Here is a 21122-nt window from a genome sequence, read left to right on the forward strand (position 1 = left end):
ATAATCCCTGTTTCAGGAGTAGGTTCATTACCTTTAATTGTCGGCGCAAGCTATCTTTAGAACGGCGGAGCAGAGCCGCGAGCTGTTCAGAGCTACGCTATGGAGGTTAATGGGTTTTCTTGGTTTCCCTCATCAAACTCATCAAATACACAATCCAACAACTCCAAAACGCTCTGGTGGACAAGTTGTGACCTGCACATTCACCACGCTATGAGATAATAACGGAACATTACAAGACAGAGTCAAACTCCTCCTAAAACTATAGGGATTTGTCAAAAAATTTTGAACTATCCCTTTAAAAGATACAGTCAAAGTTGTTTGGAACAACTTTAACGTATTGTCAATTGTTTCAGTATAGTTGAACACCTTCCTACCAGAGTAGACAATGCTAACCATCTTCCCATCTTGGACTCTGTTGAAGATTCATTCATTTTTACAACTTAATGTCATTTCTTACTTGACCACTCGTCTCACATCCTCAGCCTCTGGGTTTGTCTGCTCGGTGTGCACCGGAGCAGCTCCTCGCTCACCATCTCTAAAACCCACAGACTCAGACACCATCTGAACTCTTGCTCACACTCTCGGGAGGCAAAGACAAGAGTGAACATCTCATTCCAGCATTATGTGTCTACCCACCGCTATCAAGAGTTTTCACACACATGTATAGCACCTTTCTTTACCTCCCCACCTCCCACCCCCTTTTTTTTCTCTCTCTCTCTCTCTTGGCAAAGTCACAATGAGCGATTCCATCCACGGTCTCCTCCTCTCTGTCCTTGTCTCTCCAGCTCATCCCTGAGGCTCAACACACCGCCTCCCCCCTCTCCTCTCTTTTGTTTTAAGTCGCTTCATTCCGATGCTGCACAGCAACCGGGTGAGGATTTTTTTTATTTATTTCTTCCCTACCTTCTCTCCCTCCTCCCAATCTGGGCCGACGGAGGGCTACAGGGACTTATTTGGTGTCTGTCTTCATCCCCACAGCTTGTCTCTGGCCTACGGGCAAACTGCAGAGTGTGATCTGTCTGCAAGTTGATAGAAATCTCCCATTCTCCTCCTCACTCGTGCTCGCTCTCACTTCAAAGCACGTTACCGCTCTGTTTGGATTAAAGAGGAGAAGGTTTCAGTCTGGCTCGGTTACATATGTGCATGTGTTTGTCTCAGACTTTAAACTAATTCATTCATTTCTGCAATAAATCACAGTATAACTCTGCAATCGCATCATTTTGCATTAGCACTACATTAACATGGTGCTGAATCCAGGAGCTGCTTTGTTGCAAGATGTCGGTTGTGGCGCTTGAAGACAGTGGAAGCTCGCACGCCATTACTCTTAGAGGCTGAGGCGTTAAACCGGCCACTTCATCAGACCCTACCTGAGCCAAACGTGGATGTTTTCCCCCCAAAACTGATCCTTTAAATCCACTGCAGCTCAGTCTGAGGTTCAGGAGTTGGCAGGAGTCACTTCAAAGCGTCTGAAGGTCAAACAGATCAACCTCGTGACATTTGCAGCGGGGCAACCAGGAGCTCATCAAAGCCTCCGTCACAGGTCGCCGTGTCAACCCCTCCTCCCCCTCCTCCCCCTCTTTCCCCCACAAGCCCAAATCTGCAACTGGAGGTAGAGGACTTGTTCACCTGAGCTGTGGAGAACAGGCACATGACTTGACAAAATTGACTGTCAGAAGATGCTGCCGCCGCATCCACACAAACACAGCTGCACCGAACACAATGCCGTCTCTCCCTCTTCCTCACAAAACCCCCGTCTACACAAGCCCGTTCTAGGTGGAAATGCTGCACCTTTATTCCACTTCACCGTCCTGTATACAAAGGTTCCAGCTCAAAATGTGGGGGGGGGGGGGGCATTGTTGTTTAGCCTTTACGCCAGTAGCGGAGGAAGTCGCACAGACAGACCGACACTGAATCATTCCATCTAAAGTCATCGCACCCTGGGGCGGCTTTATGCCGGCTTTGTTTGCTGCAGTGTAAACAAACAGAGGTGACATAATGAGAGGTCTTCTTAACAGCAAAATAGCAGAATCTCAGTATAAAAGGGAGCTTAAAACACACCTTTCAGAGAGAGAGAGGGAAGAATGTAACCAGACACACACACACACACACACACACATGTCCACACTCACAGGGGTACTTGGATGTTATTTCAGTGAACAGTGGGGCGGCAAACAAACCCACAGAGGGGGAGAGGAACAGGGACACAGCCCCAGTAAATAAACAGCACCCCATGGCCACTGCCATGGCCACACACACACACGTGCGCATACACATACAGCCACACGCAGGCACACATGGAACAGGTTAAGGATGCATGTTGATTACAAATTGATGGGGTAACAAATCGCACATGTGCAGGTCAGAAGCAATTTTCCAGATTATTTAAAAACCACTAATTTGTCTTGATGACCCCCGATCACAGGTTTGATATTCCACTATTAACAATCAGAATAATCTAATAAGAGTGGAGGTGCTTCAGGCAACCAGCTCAGAGGAAAAAGAGCAGCTTGTTAGACGTGCTACATCACTGCTGAAGAGTGATACAAATTGTCCTGTTGCATAATGTTTGTCACTAATTGCCACTTTAGCTAATCAAATACTCTCTTGGGCTGCAGAACATATTTTTCTCTGAGTGTGTTTGTCCACTCGGAGGCAGTGACATCAGCACATTTCCCCAAAGAGTGTAAAAACATCCTTTTGAGCAGCAGTGTCATCTGATGCTCGTAAACATGTTCACTTTATTTAGAATTCATGTAAACGGTCTAAAAGTGCACGAGCGAACGTATTCAGACTGATATAGTCGATGTTGGAGGTCAGCAGTATCGTCGGCTAATGAGCTAAACATTGTTTTCACTCTACCTGTTGCACGCTCATAAAGAGATTAAACCGCAAACACACACACACATTGATGCCCAAGTGTGAATCCAACTGTAAATAAATGTAAGAAGCCTCTCTAAGGTCAAGAGTTGAGGCCTAACAAATACTAACAATGAAGACAATTACCAGCAGATTGGCCTATTACCAAAATAGACCGCATTCCAGTCTGAGTGTATGTAACCTTTGGTCCCTGTGTGTGTGTGCGGGTGTGTGTGTGTGTGGGTGTGCGTGCACCATCTGCTGCTAACGAGCTCCGAGTGAGCCGGGTCCAGGTGTGGGAGTGTTTAGTGTACACTGGGGGGCAAGTGAGCCTCCTGTTTGAGATATAAACACAGACACACGCACACACACCGTCTCATCATACAGCATAATCTCGTGTGCCAACAGACCAGACTTGACTAGCATGAAAAGAGGTGCTGTGACCTTTTTTTTGAGTTGCCTAGTTGGTTGTTGGTTGGTAACCATGCCAACAAGCCGATTCGGGCGAACAGTATAAATTTAGGACAGCGGCTTGCAAAGAAACACAAGGAATTGAAAAGGGAAGAAAACGCTGCAAAGGCAAACACAAACACACAGTATCGATCACTGCCTTTAAAGAGAGTGATTCAAGTGCCACCAAAGATGAATCTGAACTCAGACAGTTCAATGCTGCTGTTGTCAACACTGAAAGATTGAGATTTAGTCACAGTCTGTTTTTTAAAAGTTTCCTTTCTGCACAATTGCTGGATAAGTGTGGAGCTTGCCACCTTATGTGCTATATAAAATAAGGATGTTTTCAACCAGGACATGTTTTAATAAGTTGGCTGTTGTAATTTGAGTGTTAAAGGGATAGTTCAACATTTTGGCAAATTGGCCCATTGCCATAATCCCTATAGTTTTAGGAGTAGGTTTGTTATCTTTAATTGTCGATGCAAGCTATTTTTAGAACGGTGGAGCAGAGCCGTGAGCTGCTCAGAGCTACGCTACGGAGGCTAATGGGATTTCTTGGTTTCCCTCATCAAACTCATCAAATACACAATCCAACAACTCCAAAACGCTCTGGTGGACAAGTTGTGACCTGCACATTCACCACGCTATGAGATAATAACAGAACGTTACCAGACAGAGTTGTTTTAGAGGGAAATACATGCAAAACCGCTGATGCGCGTTGCCGTTGGGGGCAGTTTTTCGGCAAGCAGTCTCTGCATTTACCTCTAAAACAACTCTGTCTCGTAACGTTCTGTTATTATCTCATAGCGTGGTGAATATGCAGGTCGCAACTTGTACACCAGAGCGTTTTGGAGTTGTTGGATTGTGTATTTGATGAGTTTAATGAAGGAAACCAAGAAATCCCATGAGCCTCCGTAGCGTAGCTCTGAGCAGCTCGCGGCTCTGCTCCGCCGTTCTAAAAATAGTTTGCACCGACAATTAAAGGTAACGAACCTACTGCTATGACTATAGGGATTATGGCAATGGGCCAATTTGCCAAAATGTTGAACTATCCCTTTACATATACATTTCTGATTATCACACATGAGCTCACTCCGCTGCCTGGAGCCAGGTCAGACCGGCCTTGGGCTCGGACAGAGAATCTAACTCTGAATCAAGTATTGAGTATGTGCACGTACACTGGTGTTCTCAATCCTATTTCTTATCTGCTCCCTCTCCTCCCATGGGGGAGTCGGCACAATCTCATCACAGGGAAGAGGGGGCTGGATAAAGGGTGATTTCCGCCTCATCGTGCCAGGGCGCGGGGGCGAGGCTGCCAACAGGAGGTGGGCATGGGGCGCCAGGCAGAGGCTCCACACTGAGACACATGCTTAATTAGCATCCAAGATGGATGGAGGGAGGAAGAAAAGGATGGATGGATGCGCGGAGGAATAGACGGCAATACAGGAGGCTAATTATGCCGTTTGAAAAGAGGCGGCGGAGAAAAGCGGTTTGGAAAAAGGCAAATCTGAGCATCTCAGTCACGGGACGAAAGCGCAGCTCAGGCATTGTGTCAAAGCACTTGGACTCTCATTTGAGGCTTTTTGTATATATGAGCATCACAAATTTACAGCAAATCCAAAAGTGCTCCAAGAAATTCATTTCCTGAGCTCCGGCAATACTTTCTGATGAATGCGACAGCTGTGCTGCTAGAGTTGATTGGTGTGTGTGTGGGTGTGTGAATGTGTGCGTGAGTGTGTGTGTGTGTGTGTGTGTGTGTGTGTTGTGTTCCATTGCTTATCATCTGGCACTGTCAAGGCAGAGCTTTCTAATTTGGAAAAATGGAAAAATGACTTTCTTGCTCATTCACGCTCGCACACGCGCCAACCATTCTGTCAGAGGCGTTTGTCAGCTGCTCGGATTGCGGCACACAAACGCAATGACTCCACAAAATGATACACTTTATAAGGAGATTGTTCTGATACGTTGAAGCTCATTTGCTTTTCCCCCCTGATGAGAAGGTATTGAAATCAGCCCCACGATCTGCAGATTGAAAGGTTCGGGTTTAGGTTACACACAAAAGTGCACACAACTTGACAAAGCCTCTTAGGTTTTAGAGCTTTACCACCTGACACTCATGAGAAATAGGAAATTCCCCGTCATGTGTGTCCAGAGAGGCGCTCGGCTTCTGTCTGTAAAATACATTAACTTTTCCACTGATAACCACACACACACACACACACACACACACACATGCTCGCTCACTGTATATGATGTCAGCGGGTTCAGGATGAGGACGTGAACTCGCGGTGCGTTCAGGTGCGTGTCGTGGCCTCCGAAGCCTCGCTGCTGCATCTTCACTCCAACCCGGCTGAATTTCAAATCGCTGTTTTACCAGTTGCCATGGTGAGACTGAGACTTGTTTCCTGTTTGTTTTCTTGTGTGTGTCTGCGTGTGTGAGTGAGTGAATGCCACAGCAATGTTTCAAGGCATATCATCTGCTGCTATAGCTAGCTGTCTCAATTGGGGAAATGGGTTTCCGCCTGAATGCATCCATATGACAGACGTCACTAATCTGTGTGAGTTAATAAAGGGATCATCCAGACCTATGGCTGGAGGCTATTATGTTAATACAATCAACGCACAAAGAAATCCACTCATTTTATCTAAACACACATTTCCTCCCTTCCTCATCATTCTCTTCCTCTCTCCTCCTACTTAGAAGATGTATTATGGCTTTCACACACACAGACACACACACACACACACACACACACACACACACACATGCATGCAGGAGGTCCTCCACCTGAGTCCCAGCTTCTTGCTGAGACTAATGTCCCCTTTACCTCACATTATGCAGCTCTTTGCATAATGTCCCCCACGTAACACACACACACAAGATGGAGCATTCACTTCCCGACATCATATTAAACCTGCACACAAAGACACACATTACCCTCCCCGACTCGACTACCATAATATTAACATACACACACACACACACACACAGGCACAAAGCCACTCCAGTGAATAGAGCAGCAGCCATGGCTCTGATGTGCTTTCACTTCCTGGCTCCGATTCAGAGACATTAGAGCTCCCTACATTACAGAGACATGCTAATGATATCTGCTAATGCGCCGCTGCTACATTGACATGCAGAATGAGTCTGAACTCATACGTACGTACATGCAAAACAGAACAATGGAGCGGTCCTGCATGGCTTCATTTAGGCTCTGTGTTTGTGATATTAAACGTGTGTAAGTGGGTGATCCCTTTGATAGCCTGGATCAAACGCGTGGCGGCGGCTGCTCTGCCTCTTCAGATTTCCATGTGTGTTTCTGTCAAAGCCGTGATTGCTTGTTTACACACACATGTGCACGCGTGTGTGTGTGCAGTGCGCGTTACGCCACAGCGGTGCGTTGTGTGTTTGTCCGATGAAATGTCCATTGAGTAAACAGCCTGTGTTTGTATGTGAAAACTCAGAGCCCAGAACGTAGATTATAGATAATTGAAACTGTATGCTCTGTGTCCCCCCCTATCCCCCCCTCAGCCTGCAGGGATGGCTTGTACAAACCCCCCTTGTGGACCTCAGACCACCTCCACACTTGCACAACTGAATTCAAAACCACATCTTATCTCAGCTCTTTGCTCCGACCCACAGATTCAGATGTTCCACTGTTTTTCACATCAAACATACAATATGATGCGTTCAGGGAGAAACCGAGAAAAAAAAACCCAGTCCTATCTCTGCACAAACAGTGTTAACTTTAATAAGTTTCCCACATATTACAGGTGTTATCATTGATTCGTGAGCATAAAAAGGCGATTGCACCTGAGGCAGCCGGAATTGGTTTGCGATTGTCATTAATGAGCAGCGATAAATCAGCACTTTATATTCATGTAGTCGTTTGATGACAGAAACAGAAGCTTGGTGCCATTAAGAACAGCAGACTCACAGATGGGTGTCAAATGTAGTCTCAGTGAGCTATTGGAGCACCGGCAGCAGCCGAAGAGATGAACACCGTCCCTCCGAGAGACACTTCCTCATTTTGCGCTTTTTATGCCGATCCCAAAATCCTCCATAGGTGGAGGTTGAGATCTGCAGAGCACATGCTTCACATCATCATCACCACCATCATGGAGGAAGCACCACACTACGTCCTGTATGGAGCGTTTGTTTTCCTTCTACTTAACGCTCCTTCAGTTCGTCACCATCTGTAAGTGTTCATGGGGTTCGATCCCGGCTGCAGGAGCCACAGTTGTGTTTCCGAGGACAAAGAAGATGAGATTTTTTACTGGCTCAGTCTCTTCACCATTTGGCATTTAACTGTGGACAGAGGACGACCAGAAAATTAAAAACCTTCCTGAGCGTTCCCACATGTATCCGCCCCCCCCCCCCTCGCCCCCCAGCGTGGACGTGGCTTTAATCAATCATTTCCTGGTGCGTGTGTGTGCGTGTGTGTGTGTGGATGGAAGACAGATCTACTCTTTGGTCAAAAACCCACTCGAAATGTTTTTTTTTTTTTTGTGTGTGTTTGCTGGAGCTGTGTGTATCGGAGGGGCACCGCGCTTAAATGTGGTCGCACATGTTTACGTTACCACATGTGGGGCATTCCTCGACTTCTCCGCGTCTTTATGTTTTGTGTCCGCTGAAACCACACGGCTGCACACAGACACACAACATGCTTCAAATGTGCAATTTAAAGGCTGCGATGTTACTGTAGCGAGGTTAAATATACAGCCTGAGGACTGCAGGGATCGTGCACCAGTTTTTTCTCTTTTTTCATCCGATCTCCAGCTGCGTCGTCGTTGGCTTCCAGTTGGAGTTCAGTGCCTTGCTCAAGGATGTTTTGGCTGAACCTTCAGATTTCTTATATTTACTCATTCACTCACTCTGCTGTGTTGTGTCTCTTCACAGATGGTTCCAAGAGGAGGCGAGTCCCGACCGGCGCACCGCTACGACGACGTAGACCGCCAGTACGCCACACACCCCAGGTGAGCCCGCCATGTGAAGGGATAACTTCTCGCCACTCCTTCCTTTTGTGTGTGTCCCCCACCCCCCCACACACACACACTCAAGCACACACACACACAGAGAGACACACACGACACAGACTAATCCTCTTTGGAGCTTATAATTAAATCTGGAGTGTTTGCCTTGGGAGTGTCTACTCATCCCAGGAACAGGAGTGATCAGCCCTCCGGAGAGCAGGGCACAGGCAGGAGGATCACACACACACACACATGCACACACACACACGCGCATAGTGGATGGTTTGCTTTTCTGAAGGATGTATAACCTCTAGTGTGGGTTTAATGGAACTACACGTTTCTTTTGTTTGCTTAAATGTTCTCCTGTCAAATTAAAGGCATATGTACACTCACTCATACTCCTCTCCTCTCCATACAAGTCCTTCCCAGCAGTGATACAGCTCACACACACACACACACATGCGTCAAAGCTCACCAGAATATTCAAAGTGCATACTGTATGTGTGTGTGTGCAAACTGAGCAAACGCCTTTTTTTATCCTTGCGACGTTTGCGCCCCAACAGCTAAGTGGAGCGCGGAGTGGCGTGGTGCGAGGAAAGTGAGAGGAGGAGAAATGTGGAGAAGAGGGGACACCGGGATGGAGAGGAGGAGGCGAGTGAGAAAAAGAGAACAGTCATTTCACGGGTTATTGCCCCTCCTGATATGACAGGCACCAGGGAGCGCAGACATCGGCACTGGCTCAGGGGGACGAGACTGTTGTGAGAATCTGGGGGAGAGAGGAGCAGAGAGAGGGAGAGAGGGAGGGACATGACAGAGAGATTAGCCAACTGTAACTGTGGAGGCAAACCCAAACAGAGACAGACAGGCTGAGGGACACTCTGCTGACCACTGACAGCTCAGTCCAAACTCTACTTCACAGGAACAGAAGAACAAAGTCGTTTACGATCTTATCACAGTCTGAAGTGGTTGGTTTAAATCCGGCCCCCTGCTTTCTGTGTTTTATCAAATCGTTTTCACCGTTTTTCATGTTACTTTCCTGCTAAATGTCATTTATTCCACATTCTTGCTCAAAGAAAAGGCAAAATGTCGTTATTTAAGTGAATAATGGGGTAAAAACGACACTTGTTCTCTAGTTTCTGCTACTTAAATATGTCGTTTTTGAATATTTCTATGTTTTGAATCAATATGCCGGATATATCTGACGTCACCTTGAGCGTTGGGGAACTGTAACTGGCAGTTGTTTTTTTTTCTGTTTCCTTACATTTTATAGACAAAAGGATTAAACAGAGACATAATCAGCGGATTAACTGATAACAAAATACTGCGTCGTCAGCACTTTTCTCTACTTAAACTGTGTATTCCAGCTCAAAGAGGCTTTTATTCACACATAGAAACTTCCTGTTTCTGGCAGATTATAGATAAGGAAGTTCATCTGAAAGTTCAGATAAAGAATGAAACTTAAACTAAAACTAAAAACTCTAATAGAGTTCATATGATGATGCTCCAGTTGTTTGAGGTTTACATAATACATCCCAGCAGGAGCCGTCAGAGTCTCTTGTCTTGACAAACATGACAAATCCTGTTCAAATAATGTTTATTACCTCAAGAAATATTCTCATTGTTATTTAACAGTTGTTGATCTTCCTCTATGAAGTATTTTTGGGCCCGAGACCCAAAGGATGTTGTCTGTTTGAAATGCATATGGTACAGTTAACATGTTCCGGGAGACGTTCGCCTCAGCAGAGGAGCAAAAAGCAAGACTAACAAAAGGCAGAGGAAATGTGCCAGATAGTGTGTGAACACTTTTGAAACTCACATGTTTGTGTTCTGGTGTCTGATGTTTCCGTAAAGATAAATCATGACTCCTCGGCCCCCAAAAACTCCTCCGACACCCCCTAGCATAACTACAGAGGCGAGAGGAGGAGGAGGAGGAGGAGGAGGAGGGACGCAAATATATTCCGGGAAGGTTTTTTTTTTTTTTCTTTCTTTCTCATTGAGCGGGGAAAACAGGAGAGAAAGAGAGAGCAGACACAGCAGTGAATTGAATGCATTTTTCAAAGTGGAGCTGAACTTTGTGCAAAATCCCCCCGGGGGCCGCCATTATTGAAAGCCATTTCCTCTCAAAATGAGTGCGGCTCCACCATTGGCCTGGCTCTCATTAGCATACATTTGGCCTGCCTTTGTGTGGAGCCGGCTTGGGCTGCAGCTGGAGGGGAGGGAGTGAAGGAGGTGAGTGTGTGTGTGTGCGCGTGAGTGTGCGTGTGTGTGTGTGTGTGTGCGTGGATAGCACAGGAGATGCAGCAAAGCGTCTCACAGATGGGAGCATATGGAGCGACAGGGAGAAGGATGGGGATGAAATCGAGGCGGAATCAAGATGTTCAGACAAACATTTGAGTGTGTTGTTAAAAGTCAACATGTCCATGCACATTATAGCTCCCCTAATGAAGGCATGGTCTCTTAGATTTATATTTCAACCTCTATTTTTTTCAATGTCATACTTTTTGTAGCTTTAACAAACACCATATATTCCAGTTCCTCTTGTTTGCCCTCTTACCCACTTACTTTTTTCATCGTATTGGAAAAACACTTCTCATCACAATCCTGCAGCCCAAATTGTGGCTCCTTTATTATTCCCACCTCTCGACTCAAGAGTTTCTTTGGACCAGAAGGAGTGGATGCCAGAGTAGCAGGGGCTGATGGAAAGAAAGTGGACCTCAGCCTGGGACTTAGCGCCAAGGGCGGCCGCTCAGCAGCCAACAAGACAGGCTAGAGTCTGGGAAAGAGGATTTGAAAAGAGGGCTAGAAGTGGCAGCGTGGAGAGGTTTGCCCCAGGGAGGGTGATAGTGCTATTTTGGCTCTTGCTTCCATCTCCATTGGCCATTAATGCTGGGGTGCAGCTCAGCTTCCAGATAGGCCCTGTGCTCGGGGACACACACCAATGTGCACACGCAGACACACACATGCGGACATATGGAGGATATTAACATCATTACCAATTCAAAGCAGCGGGTCATGGGCGCGGCGACCCAGCCTCAGGTTATCCAATCAGAGCAGCCCCTGACCCACTCCCCCAAGGTGATTGGATTAGGGGGAGCGGGTTGGAGCGGCAGCGTTGCTGGCCAGGGCTGATAATTGGCTGATTAATGTGCAGCCGATGGCCAGTGAGTCAGAGAGCACAGGGCTTCAACCAGGGGCCGACCGGCCTCATGAAGCTGCTGTCACATCTGGACAATGGAAATGACCCTCCGAGAAGGACAGAAGAGGTGTGTGTGTCTGTGTGTGTGTGTGTAGTGTAGTCCATTTGGCTCCTCATAACCAAGACTTGACCTGAGACACGGGTTTAAATGACACTGAGACTCAGGCTGGGTGGGGTCTCACTGGTTTACTGTGTTTCCGGGGAATGTCAGTCTATGTAATCCAGGTGGATCTGAGTGATATAGCACATATTCCTCATGTGTGTGTGGCTGTGTGTGTGTCAGGCTTGTCATCTGAGGAGCTTGAAGCGCTCTCTGCCCCTCCTTTACAAAACAAGCAGCAACTTTTCCGATTGCCCTCTGCATGTTGAGCATCCTCAGGCCGGTGGGAAAGTGTCCCTGAACGCCTCTCATCTGACCTTTTCTGAAAAAGCGTCCATCCCACTTGGTTTTCTCCTCCATGTCTCTGCACACAAACCTTTTCACCCCGGTTGTGTCCACTCAGGTCCTAATGAGCCACGTCTCAGGCTCAACACACGTAGTAGGTGCTGAGAATAGACAACAATAAATGGCTTTGCCCCCTCCTAAGTGAAAGCAATCTGTTGATTAGAATAGGATGAGTAAATAAGGAAAGATGAGGGGAATATTAAAAATGAAATTCCCTCTAAAATACTCATATTTACTCATCCATTTCTGCTCCACTGGCTGATTTTGTCAACCGGAAATAAGCTCTCAACAAATTCACTCCTACCCAGCACGGTTGGACGGCCATATTTATTGCAAAAGGTCCGTTATCATTTTAGGGCAGTAATGTTGTTAAAGCTCTGTAGTTTGGGGCTCGGATGGCTTTTTTTTTTTTTTTTTTTTTCCAAGGTCAGTGGAGAAATCATATTTGCGCTGCCTTCGCTCCCGTCTTTATTAAAACCCAATCCTTCTTTCTAGCAGCTTCAGAAGTGATCAACTGTTTCCCCACCTACTGCTGTCCAGCTGTCCAATAACTCACTTTAAACTCACCCAATTCACTTAGAGTTATTGTCTCTGTAACTCATTTAATTTCTTGGCTCCTGGAGAGTTCCCTGTGTTTCTTTTTCCACTGTCGGATTTTCAACATTTGCCCCATAACAGCCTCCGACATCTTTCCGGAGCCCTACATGATTGGTTTAAGAGGTGACGTGACCCCCCTCCTCTCTTTTATTGTTGAATAAGCAGCCCGAGAGCATCTAAAGTAATGTGTGGATTATTTTTGTTTGATTGCCAGAGAGGTGCTCGGTGACCCCTCTATTATTTGTGGGTCCCTTTTATGAAGGAACGGGGGCCCCTCGGTGTGCGGAGGCAGCAATATTTGTCCAGCTTACGGTGTTTGTGCTCAGACACAGGAGAACGTAATGGAATCAGCAGTAGGAAATGAAAGGGCTTTAGCCGGCGCTGTCACATGCACAGCTGAGGCACCAGTGGCTCTACCTGTTTACAATAACTTCCCCTTTTCTCTTCTCCGCATTTTTCCCTGATTCCATCAATCCCTCCGTCTGCATTTTTCATTTGCCTCTGTTTATATCTCTGCTACGTCTCTTTGTATCTCGTCTCGCCCGCTGTCTTAGAAAGCCCTTCCCTCTCCATCCCTCTCTCTCTCGCTCTGTGTCTCTTTCTCTCTTTCTCTCTCCCACAGTCTCCCAGGTCTGTGTATGGGAAAATGAAATCATCACTTCATAAATAAACCAAAAGATATACACTCTGAGGCCTCGGCGCTCCCTGTGAGCTCAGCGAGAAATACAAAGACTGTCATGTACAAGTCTGCATGACATTCAGCCCACAAATACAGACGGACGGGCAGCTCTGTGGAGGAGACGCAGGAGTCAACGTGAATTCAAATGCTCGTTTCTTTGCCCAGAATAGAAAACAATACGATAGAATACAAAAGGTATACAGTGAACTTAGTTTGAACTGTGGAAAATGGAGTAATTGTATGAGTTGTGGGGTACCGCAAAGAAATCCCATCTGTTTCCATCATTAACTGTTACCGTGCTGCTTTTTCCCCGGCACGTCTCCATTACATGTTTCACTTTCCCTCTTGTCCTAGAAGTCAATCCCAAACCTTTGACCTCCCCCACTTATGGCTGCATATGTTTTTAAGGGCCAGAAAAGGAGCAATTTGTTCTCTAGGACTCAAAAATCCTTAAATTTAGTTGAGAGCACTGGAATAAGATGAAAGAACGTGGTTGAATAAGCGGTTATTGATGGGCATCTGAATGATGACATCTCTGAGATGATGAATGAGTCATTAAATGTTCCAATGAGCTTCATGAGTGGAGTGGTTTACACACACAGGCTGTTTGCCCCGGTGCCTCCCATCTCTCCTCACCTTCTCATTTCCAACCCAAAAACTCCCACGTCGCAGTCGGAGCCTCTGCTACCTGCCACTGATACTGTACACATTCCCTGTCACTGTGCTCGGCAGCGAGTGTAAACACGGGGCCCATTTAGATGAGGCACGTGCGCGTTTAGGTGAGAGCCAATTTCCACTGCTGTTGTTGACATAGGCCGGTTTGATTAGCAGAGCTGCCTCCACAGCCAGGGCCAGAGTGGCTAATGGTTTCCTCTGCCGTGGAGCCAGCCAGGTCTGCTCTGTGTCTGTAGCACTCAGCTAGCACTGCACCATTAGCGCTACGAGTGTGTGTTAGTGTGTGTGTGTATGTGTGTACGTGAGCAGAGTTTGGACATTTAGGGAATCTGGAGACTGCATCATACACTAATGAATATGTCAGCTTTCTAAATATGCTGCATTACATCTTTTAAATAAACATTTTGTACAGTAACTGATGACCACAGCGGTTTGGCTGCGACTCATCTAGACAGCAGGAGCACAGACGCTGACAGCAGTACCTGAACCTCCGACTGAGTGATCTAATGGAGGCATTTCCACCGGTCTCCCTGCAAATGATAACACATTAAACATTTTACCCAGAAAAAGTATGTGCACACACGCATATCAATGTCTGTGTGGAGGAGTGTTTGGCAGTGAGGTGCAGCAGCTGCTTTTTTTCTTTTTTTTGTGCAGAGCAATTAATGTATTTTACATGCAATGCATGTCTCTTCACTGTCAGTGGGCTTAACAGGTGAGCACATAGCCGGCAGATGTGTTTACATATGCATGTATGTTCTCCTCATCTTGGCAATCAGAACGCTAATAAGTGAAACATGCTAATGTAATTTAGGTGAGTGCAGTTAATTGTCTCAGAATTTGCGCTAATCGTTCATGGATGTGCGAGAACAGAAGACGACAAACACGCTTCCTTAAACTTTAAAGGGATAGTTCAACATTTTGGCAAATTGGCCCATTGCTATAATCCCTATAGTCTAAGGAGAAGGTTCGTTACCTTTAATTGTCGGTGCAAGCTATTTTTAGAACGGCGGAGCAGAGCCGCAAGCTGCTCAGAGGCTAATGGAATTTCTTGGTTGAAGAGCAAAACGCTCGAAACGTTGTCCTTTTATCATGTAGCCCTCTAATAAATTATTTTCTACTTCGGGAGAATACAATGTGGCGAGTTCTCTCTTTTTTTTCTCCAATGGACCAATTTGCCAAAATGTTGAACTTTCCCTTTAAACAGAGGGCGGAGCGCTGTTCAAACTATGACCCGTCATGAACTCTCAGGCTGCTGTACAGAAAAGCACTGAGTGATGAAATTATCATTTCTGTGTGTTTGTCACGTGGTTGTCGTCCAGCTCGTTACTGTAAAGCACTCATGAGGTCCAGGGGTATTTAGGGCAACCAGGACAGTGTGTGTGTGTGTGTGTGTGGGGCTAATAAGAGCCTGGGAGCTGTTGCAGAAGGGGGTGGTGAGGGTTACTAATTTCCTCCTTCCATTTCCTAGAGGCAGGTGCAGCACCCCCCCCCCCCCTCCACCCCCTATCTCCCACGCTATCACCATACACCCAGATTCTTCACTGTCATACGGAGGAAGCTGTGCCTAAACGGCAACACAGATGGACACACATACACATTCTTCTGCGCTCACCGCTGAGTGTAATCATATACACTCCCGACGCGTATTCACATGCATATAAATATGGCCATAATATTGAGTCTATTGCTATTTGCAGTCACCACACACACTCACACATTCACACAGTTTCAGAGGTGGGTAGCGGTGTGGTATATGGTGCTGATGTTCTCAACGTGTGAGTCAGATGTATTACACGGTGTGTCATTACAGCTCTCCACTCTGGTTTGTCCCAGTGCTTCACATCACACCCTGCTCTGCTGTTGCATATAGACCTCAGAGGGACAGAATGTCTTTTTTTCTTTCTTTTTTTGCTGTCGTTTTCCATCCAGATATCTTTTTTGGGGGGGTTTGCAGTTAAAGCATCAAATTTAAAGATTAAACTCAAAGACCCTTTTTACACATGAGAGCTAAGATGATAAATAGAAATCAATAATAATGTAGAAAAATGGTTAAGTTTCATTTATCTGTAAATAATCTCTTCCCAACAATATTATACTCACTGTCACTCCCATCAAATTGTAGCTTTGAGCTACTGATGAAGCTTTTTTTCAACATCACCAGTGCATTAGATAATAACAAAGAGGAAAAACAAACCTGCCAAGTATTCATTTCTTTTTGAAAGTCCTTCCGTTTGCTTCTCTTCACACTCATTGCCATCTATTTATTTGTTGCACTCACAGAAACATCTCATTTGCATTTGATTTTTTAATTAGATTTTTTATTTTGACATTTCAAAAGTACACACGAAACTCCGCTGACAGCTGAATGAAAACACGACCACTGTCTGCATGTCTCTGTTGTCATAAGCTCTTTTCAAACTAGATTACCCGCTCTGACTCAACCCCTTTAATTGTCATTACCAACGGCAACCAACATTTTAATTCAGCAGGAATCTGCCATGTTTGACATGTTTTTTTGTTTTTTTTTTGGCTCTGGAGGCCATTTCCTAAAAAAGTAACTTAAATGCTGTGATTGTGGTTAATACATGGATAAACTCCACTGCATCTCTCTATTTTTGTCTTTCTGTTTAACTTGTGTTCCTGCTCATTGTGTTCCTCTCGTGTGTTTGTGTTTCTTTGTCTTGCTCACTCCTCCTCTCTTTCCCACACTGGTGCGCTACGTAGCACACAAGCTCCCTGATGCAGTTACGTAAGTTAACAAGTAAACACAGATCTCACTGTGACACTTGCGATATACAAACACAGCCGTGCACTGCACTCGTTCCCGGCTCAGACCCCGACTCACCGAGACGCTGAAACACTGGGAATGTTTTATTCAACTCCGCCAAATGAAATCATGATTTATGTAGAGTTCATATTCTCTGGACATTTAAAATGGTTTGAGGGGATTTCAGGTTGGCACGGGCCGAGCTGCAACACACACACACACAGACTCACACGCTCAGCACATGCACCTCCAACCCAAGCTGCAGCCAGCTGTGTGACCCAGGGATGAAGAACTGCCCGTGGGTCACTGAGGCCCACGGACCCTCTAATCCCCCAGCTGCTTGGCCGGACACACACACACAAATGCATACTCATACAGTTGCAGGCCGTCATGCTTTTACACACAATCTCTCACAAGTTCCCTTACATTTACTGTTTTTTTTTTTTTCAATATTATTACGAAATTTAAATTGGATGGTAAAACAAGGTTAAATGGTAGGACTTTCTTCTTCCTGCAATCACATTCCTACTGTCAGTCACCGGCCTCCCTGAAGAAACATAAATACTCCCATATGAGCAGGCACAACAATGGCAACCCCACAACCCAAACTCAGCTACTCGACTTAGGCTACTTTACCATGTCAAGGCAGGGTCAAAGGTCATCCACAGTCCTGAGTATCAGGGCACTAAAGGAATTCCTCCCACTTTGTTTAACCCTTAGTCATCCAGGAAATTGAAGAAAGGAAGTATTTAAAGTTGCATTCAGGAAGTCAAACTAACTCTGGAGCATTTACTTGTCATTGATTCAGTCAAACAGTGACTAAATGTAGAGTAATGGATGTTGATTTTTCTGCAGTTTGCATCCATCAGCCTCAGGGAAGTGAACATAATGCTGTCGATGAGAAAGAGAGTGCATAAAGAAGTGGTAGATCTGCATGGAAGAACGATGTGGAAATTGAACATGGGGGCAAAATGAGAGGAGGGTTAACAGAACAGTTTGGGTGGCCCTGATTCCAGGTGTTCCCCCTCCTTTATCCCCTATATCACTCCATTCCTCTGTCTTTTCCTCCCCTGGTGGCCTTCACCATTTAATCTGGATTAATGAGGAGGTTGACCTTCGTCTTCGGTTTTCTCCCTCTCTCCAGATCTGTCCGCTCCTCACTGAGCTTTACAGGGAGGAACATATTGTTTTTTCCCTTCACATCAGCGTCAATGTCTAAATGTCTTAATCTCTCTCTCTCGCTCTCTCTCTGTTCTCCTTCGACTTCTCAGATTGCTTTCGTTTTTTTTCTGCTTCCTCCCATTTTCTCCTTATCTCAAGTCTCGGGCAATGCGTTTGTGTTCTGCCTATCTGTGTGTACGCATCCGTCTTTCCCTGCTCCGCTGACTGACAAGGCAGCGCTGTTGGCTCTCGGGACCACCTGCGTGTCCCGCCCCTGCCGCTCTGTTTGGGTGGTCAGGCCTCCCAGCCCACTGCATAAAAAAAAACACACTCTGATATCTGGGACACACACGCATATAGAAATCCACCATCACCACAGTCCATGAATATCCCCGAGGGAAGTCCGCTCGGGCTCACACACACACTCACACACACACACCAGCGAGCTGTGTGCGACCTAATCTGTGGTGAGTGAGTCATTCTAATTGGCCAGTCAACAGGTGCTGATCTCGGCTCGGGGGACCGGACAGAGGAGACGAACGGATATGATTGCAGAACAAGGGAGAGGCTATAAGCTCAAGGCTTCTGTGTAATAACTACAGTGGGAGTCTTTGTTGACGGGTGGGAAGCAAATGTCTAAATCTGTTTGCCGCTCTCTGCTGCTGATGGACGCAGCGTTACAGCCATTTGAACTACAGCGCGGTCCACATGTGCTATTTAGGCCACGTTCTGACCAACAATAGCTCTGTGTGAAGTAACATCGACTTAAACAGCCGTGTTGCTTTCAGATTTTTTGCTGTATGTATCAAATTTCCTTTTTCAACATCTGGCCCGGGGCATTATGGGTCATGACAGTAGTTATTGTGCTTCAGGTTAAAGGAGACATGTTATATCCCCTTTCCAAAAATTGAAATAGTTCCCAGGTGTCTTAAAGACATGTCTGTGTCATGTTTTGGTCAAAATACCCCAAGGATCAAACATCACAGCTCTGTTCAGAACGGCTGGTTTCAGTGCCTGTCCCTTTAAATGCAAATGAACCACTGCTTGCCCCGCCCCTTCTACCTGTCCCAGGTAGGGGTGGTATTATGCAAATATGAATCCTAGTTACATCACTGGAAGACAACAGCTCGTAAAACCATGTGGATTTCAACCTAGGGAGCCTGCACATTACAGATTTTTTTGTCAATTCTCACATTTTGGGGGCCGAAAGGCAAGACAAACACCCAAATATATGTTAAAGAGCCTTTAAAAAGTGATGTTTCCATCATATGTCCCCTTTAAAGGCGGTGACAAAGTTTGTTTGGAATAAGCAGAGGAAAAAAAAGTTTGCATGCCTGGCGTCATGTGAGGGAAGAGACTCGATGCCAGAAGTGATCATTTATGATGTTGACCAGGCTCTCGCAGATCACCACTTTTAAAAATAGCCGAGTCGCCGCCGGCCCGGGAAGACCCGACTTGTAGATTTGCTTACTCGCTGTAGCTCGACTTGTGTGTCACTCAGCACTGGAAACAGCACATAAGATGGAAAACATTTGAATGGGCCTGTGAAAGGTGAGTAGCCCTCCCTTTCCCTTTCTCCCCTCTCTCTCTGTTTTCCTCCTCCCTCCTCTCTCTCTCTCTGTTTCTCCTACCGTCACCCTGAGGCCCGCGTGTCGCCTTACCCAGGGGTTTAGCCCCTAATCACCCAAAAGCTAGTGGGAGGGAACCGGAGACTTCCAGCTGGCTGCCTCGTTACTGCAGACCCCTGGGACCCGCACACACACACACATTCCTGCACACACACACTCAAGCTGAACACACACACGACCTCATATATGCTTACCGAGGCATTTGCTGTTATCTCTTGGCATCTCTCCATCCACGTTCCCCCCACAACTCGATCTTGCCAAGGCCACAGCCTCGCCACGTAAACTGAATAACAGGAGGAGGCTTACCACAAGGGAGGGCCAAATCTCTGGCACGTCCTCTACCCCCAACCAGTTTATACCGGTGGTAGATATTGTCTTCCTCTATACTCTCAGTGCATATACAGTAGAGTGCAGGTGCAGCTCGCAGACACACAATCTCTGTTTTTTAAAGCAGCACTAAGTAACTTTTCAACCTTCATAAAATATTTTCATAACTTTTGTGATGATACATCGACTTACAACAAGTTGAATGACACCTCTGTCGTGGTCTGAGGGGGTCTGTATCTCTTTCTCTGGCACTAAGCAGCTTTAGGAGCATGGTAGGAACCCGGCTCTCACTTTACTTTCACTTTCACTTTTGCGAGTCACAACAAAGAGGGAACAGGCAAAACGGCACTTTAGCAATGGATTATGTTTGTGTTTTCACTTTGAAATGATCCACTGGAAACAGAAACTTAGTTTTGATGTCTTCTGTTAATTTTAATGCAGGATATTTACAGGGCTTCACGCTAGTGTTCATGGGAAATGGAGTCTTCCTTCAGGCAAAACACTACCGCTTTGGTCCACAGGCGCCGCCAAACTCAACCAAAACTGAAAGTTCTTTAGTACTGCTTTAATTTCTCACAGTCTTCTACGTTTCTCTTCCAGGAGGGATCCATATGACTACCCCACCCACTCCAGACCGGTGCCAAGAGACTCCGCCCCCCACCCCAACCACCACCAAGACCCTCATGTTTCCAGCTACAGCGGCCGTGCTCCTCCTTCCCAGCAGGCATCCAGCAACCCGCGCTACTACCCCTCGTCCCCCCACAGCGGACACCAGCACCAGCACCGCACGGCGGCGAGGCAGGACGTCCCCCCTTCCCCCACCTCGGGCCGCAGAGGGCGACACCTCTACGAAACCATCGGGGGGCGAGGCGACGGCCACCGGGCGGCCAGCCCCGGCCGCTACACCAGCCCGGAGAGGTACCCCCCCGCCGGCAGGGAGCGCTACACCAGCCCCGACCGCTATCCCTACAGAGACAATAGACAGGCCGACCCCAGACGGAAGAACCCAGCTATAGGTGCAGTGTAAAACGTAGCCCCCCCCCCCTCCCCGCGCTCTCCCTACGAAACCCAGGTGAACTACACACAAAGAGCACATAAACATCTCAGAGTTCACGTGTTTCCAGGTGGGTGAGACATCATATCAGCTGTCACACAGGCTGCCGGGGAGGAGACGTGTGATTTTGCCATATTAATTTATTAGACGGTGCTGAGTGACAGGCTGAGAAGCTAAAACGAAGCTTATTTTACAACCATCTGGTCCTAACTGTCGTCACAGGCCAAGGCAGATTAGTGACTCATGTGGCTCATACATACATACATATATCATATATTATACATTACTTGTGTATATGTACATATATATG

At 46.5% G+C, this 21122-nt stretch overlaps 1 protein-coding gene across 1 annotated transcript in view; it reads left to right on the top strand.

Moving 5' to 3' along the window:
- Nucleotides 1-20910, top strand: part of pard3ba (par-3 family cell polarity regulator beta a) — a 140922-nt gene extending 120012 nt beyond the window's left edge. The window contains exons 23-24 of the mRNA XM_083992248.1: nt 8207-8283; nt 20359-20910. Of these exons, the coding sequence (XP_083848374.1) occupies nt 8207-8283; nt 20359-20785 (504 nt within the window). The 3' untranslated portion in view covers nt 20786-20910. The remainder of the gene's footprint in view (nt 1-8206; nt 8284-20358) is intronic.
- The last annotated feature ends 212 nt before the right edge of the window (nt 20911-21122 follow it).

This window comes from Trachurus trachurus (genome assembly GCF_905171665.1).
Source record: "Trachurus trachurus genome assembly, chromosome: 2".
NCBI classification, from domain to species: domain Eukaryota; kingdom Metazoa; phylum Chordata; class Actinopteri; order Carangiformes; family Carangidae; genus Trachurus; species Trachurus trachurus.